We start from the raw sequence: 5,217 nt of genomic DNA on the forward strand, positions 1-5,217 counted from the left end.
TTAAAAATATTTAATTAGGTAGTTTATTAACTCCTGTTGGTCCATAAAATTACAATCCTGGTCATCATAATTAACAATTTTGTAGACTACATTATCAAAGTTGATTGGTTTGAGTGCGTCAAACGAATTATCTGTATTATTCGATTTTATGGTAATAAAAAATTGAATTTTGTGAGGTTTAAAATTTTTGATTTTTTTTTTAATATTAACATTATTAATTGACAAGTGTGTATAAGAAGATATATTTTTGGTTAATAACTTTTTTGATAAATCATATGCTATTAATAGATTTGAAATTTCATATACTTGTATTAAAATTTTTGTTGACGAATAATTTAAATAATCATCATTTAATAATGGTTGCTGAATTATATGACTTGTACATGCAAAATCATTTTGTTGACAAGATGTAACAAAGTTTTTGAAAAGTTGTGATTTATCCGTAGAAGGGTTATATTGTAAATGAATAGATATTTTTTCATTAGATTCGATTACTTTTGAATAAATTTTATCTAAATAAATTTCTACACCATATGCTTTAATATTCATTATATTATTATCATTAATATTATTATTATTATTATTATTATATATATCTTTAATATTGTTATAAACATATTTATAATTAACATGATTTTTGTATTTTATTTCATTTGCCATATTTCGTATAATTTCATCAAACCTCCCTCCATATGCTATTATTTCCTTATTTTTATTTTCACATATAACATAAAAAATGACTTCATTACAAAATATACTTTCTTCATAATTTAAAAATAAATCAAAACATGTATTGTTTATAACTGTATTGGTACATATAAAATTATTAATTTTTTTTATTCTGTCTAAAATAGAATATATTTGCATTTTCTTTTTTTCATTATCATTTTGATTTCCTTTTTCTTTTGTACCTACATTTTTTTGAATATCATATTTTATTATTTTTGATGCGCTTGTTGAAATATTATTACTTCTACTTCTTACGTATGGTACTTCCTTATGAGTTATGGAAGTATTTCTCTTAAGTTGAAGAGAAGATTTTTTATTTAACAAATCATCAACGAAATTATATATATTGTTTAAATAATCATCTACCTTATTGCTTTCACATTTTATATAAAATAAACTTAATATATGATCAGATATTTTACTCATATCCTTTATTTTATATTTTTGTAATAAGGACATTACAAAAGATTTATTGACTAATAACGTGGAATTTTTTTTTAAATCGATACTTAAATGGTATGATATATCATTTGGTATATCTAAGCATTCTTTTAATATTACTTCTAACAAATCAATATATGACCAAACAAATAACAATTTATTGAAATAATTTATATGATTATATAATGTATATATAGATACCATAATATCTGCATTTGAAAATATAGATAGATAGTTTAATTCTTCATTACCAAAAACGTTTTTTGAACTAGATAAAATACAATAGAACATTTTCTCATTTTCATCTGGATAAATATTATAAAAATAAAAAGGATTATTACTAATCATATGATTATTAATATTATTATTACACATAATATTACTCATATTATTACCCATATTATTACCCATATTATTATTATTATTCATTGACGTACCAGTAGTAGTAGCACTTGTTGTTGTTGTTGTTGTTGTTGTTGTTGTTGTTATAATATTTATGGTTGTATTAATATTATTATTAATGGTGTCCTTTTTCAAGTGTTTATTACTTTTTATTATTTGATTTTTATATGTATATCCATATGTGTAAAATTTATAAAACAAATTATCCTCATTATATTTATTATAAGAATCGATACTCTCATATATATATTCTGCAAATGATAAAAAAAAGGAATTTCTCAAAGTTATTGAATTTCCATATATATCTAACATATATATTAAATTATCTATATTTTTATTTTTATTAGTATTGATATAAATATTATTAATTTTATTTTCTTTTTTTTTATTTATATTGTAATATATATTATATTCTTCCATATATGTATTTTCTAAATTAATATAATATTTATTTAACAAAATAATAGGAGTAAGTATAAATATAGCACCTCTTTTTTTTAAAGATATTAAAATTCTCTTTTTTATAATTTTTTGTTTTTTCCTCATTTCTAAATCATCTGTAAAAATTTTAGCATTTTGAAAAGTTGAAAAATCTTCTTTTTTTAAAATTTTATCGGAATTCAAATATTCGAATTTATCAAATAGTGTACTAATTATGGTATGAACTTCTTCACAATTTCTTTTATTATCTATTAGGTTATAAATATCTGTAAAATCTTTTTCAAAGGTAAAAAGTACACTTTCGTGTAATAAATTATAAGCACAACATCTTTCTTGTGGGTTAATAGCTAACAAACTTGATAGAAATTGAAACTTTTTATTATCAGCTTTCATATATTCTGGATAAATACCTTTTAACAAATTTGATAAAGTAATAGATCTTTCCATAGAAGTCGAAAATGGTTCATGAAACATTTCAAAAAAAACAACACCTAAGGAAAATATATCTGCTTTTTCATTAAATGGTTCTCCATTTAATTGTTCAGGTGAAATATAATGAATTGTTCCAGCTGATGGATTAATTTGTGTATCACCAATTCTTGTGGTCAAACCAAAATCTCCTATTTTGGCAATTAAAATATTATCAGTTATTTGTAAAAAGATATTTGAAGGTTTAATATCTCTATGCATAATTTTCATATCATGTATATATGATATACCTTTTAGTATTTGTTTTATTAATTCCCATATTAATTTTTCATTTCTACATATAAATCCACAATCAATAGCTTCTCGTAGAGTTTTACCTGGACAATATTCCATCAATATATATAAATATTTATCATTTACATTTGGATCTTTATTCTTTTTATAATGATTCCAAAAATATTTGATTTCTTCTATATAAAAATTTTTTACTTTTTCACTTTTTATATTTTCACTATTTATATTTTCACTATTTATATTTTCCCTTTTTATATTTTCACTATTTATATTTTCCCTTTTTATATTTTCATTTTGTATATTTTCATTTATTATTTTTCCACTTAATATTTTTTCATTTTTTATTTTTTCATTTTTCATTTTTTCATTTTTTATTTTTATTTTAATATTTTTAAATTCATTTTGTAATTCTTTATATAAGAAAAAATCTACATTTTCTTCAACCCAAGCATCATAATATCTTACAATATTTTCATGTTGCAACTTGGCAATCATTATGGCTTCTTCCATAATATAGCTATTATTATCTTTTTCATTTATATGTTTGTTATTAGTTTGTGTATTATATTTGCTATTGCTTAATCTTATAATTTTTAATGCATAAGTTATATTAAATTTTTTATTTTTTACTTTCATTACATAACCAAAACCACCACATCCTAATATTTTCTCTTCAAAAAAATCTCGATAATATCTTGAATTCATTTCGATAATTTCTTTACATATTTCATTACCTTTATTTGATAACTGTACAGTTAAAGGAATATTATCATTTACATTTCTATAGAATCGTTTTTTTTTTTTATCATCTTGTATATATTTTTCATCTTCTACTACTCTATTTTCTTTACCATGTTTTTTCCTCACCATCTTATTTATATTATCATTCATATGATCATTTATATTTTCTTCCATTTGAATAAAATTTGATATTTCATCTTGTGGTTTGTCTATACTAATGAAATGATGTTTATCAATTTGTTCACTTATTTCTTCATCTAAAGAATATAATGACACACTATCTTCAACATTATTATTCTTATTATTGTTAATATGTTTACTTAATACTTCTTCTACGTTTTTTATATAGTCTTCCTTCATTTGTTCACTTATTATATTATTCGCTATATCTTTTTTATCTTTTACAATAATATTACTTTCGATGTTATCCTTTTGATTTTTGTTGTTTTCATGTTTATCAAAATACTCTTCATATACATGTCCTTTGAAGTTGTGAAATATATCATTTTCCTCTACATTAGGTAATTTATTAATTTTTATAAGTGAAGAATGGGCACTATTAAATTCATCATCACTATTATTTAAATCATTTTTGTTATCAAAAAAAATTTGTTTCTTCATATTTTCCTCTTGAATTTCATTCACCATTATATTTGTTACATCATTTGTAACTTGAACACTTTTATCATATAGATTTTTTTTTTTTTTTTTTTGTTGATGATCATTTAGTATATTGTTTAATTTTATGTTTTTATTATCATTTAACCAACATGGACATTTAAAAAAGTTTTTATCATTTATTGTGTTATACAAATATAAAATACTATCTTTAAAATTCATTTTTTGTTCAGTAATATAATTTATTTTATTTATCATTTTAAAATAATGGCATTTATGCATATTAGATTTTTCAATACTATATTTACATTCCTTCTGAGAGAAATCAATTGTAACATTAATATCTGCATATTTAAATTCATAATAATTATTATCTTTATTCTTTCCATCTTCAACTTTTAAATGTACATTAAGTATGCTTATATCATTTTTTGAAAAACTGCTATCTTCTAAAAACAATATACTATTCGATTCTTCTTCATCCATAACTTTTCGAAGTAATCTAAAGGTATAAAAAAAAAAAAAAAAAATATATATATATAGAATAGTATGTAAATAAATATATGTGTAAATTTATACATTTGTTTTTTTATACATTTATTTAGTTACATATATCTTTTCATTTCATATTACCCTTCTTGAATAATATCAATGTCAATATTTCTGTTTATGGTAATGATATATATATCGTTCAATATATTTTCAGCACATAGTGCTGTCTTGTCCTCACTTGTCATTTTGTAATTCTCTTCATATAATTTATATATATATATATATATATATATTTTTAATATCTTATCAATTAATATGTATATAACATAAAAGAATATACATATAATAAATATATATTTTTATACATACAAGAATACTTTTAACTATATAGAAATGAAATCCTTGGGGGACTTTTTTATTAATTTCAAATTCTTATATTTTATTATAAGATCCATCTTTTTTATTAAAATAACTTAATAATTAAAAAACGTTTCATCTATTCCTATATTACATTTTTTTTTTTTTTTTTTTATTATTATTTAATTAAAATATATTCATTATATATAATATATTATATTATAATTTTTTCATTTTTTAATATTAAACATTGTTACAATAATATATTATTAT

General features: G+C 19.7%; 1 protein-coding gene across 1 annotated transcript; it reads right to left on the reverse strand.

Moving 5' to 3' along the window:
- PRSY57_1443800 (eukaryotic initiation factor 2alpha kinase 1) lies at positions 1-4,832 on the reverse strand (the record flags this gene model as incomplete). Its single annotated transcript, XM_012910035.2, has 2 exons — positions 1-4,597; positions 4,729-4,832. 2 exons carry the CDS (start codon positions 4,830-4,832, stop codon positions 1-3), a joined length of 4,701 nt encoding a protein of 1,566 aa, XP_012765489.2.
- Positions 4,833-5,217: the final 385 nt, after the last annotated feature.

The sequence above is a fragment of the Plasmodium reichenowi genome, chromosome 14 (genome assembly GCF_001601855.1).
Source record: "Plasmodium reichenowi strain SY57 chromosome 14, whole genome shotgun sequence".
Classification (NCBI taxonomy): domain Eukaryota; phylum Apicomplexa; class Aconoidasida; order Haemosporida; family Plasmodiidae; genus Plasmodium; species Plasmodium reichenowi.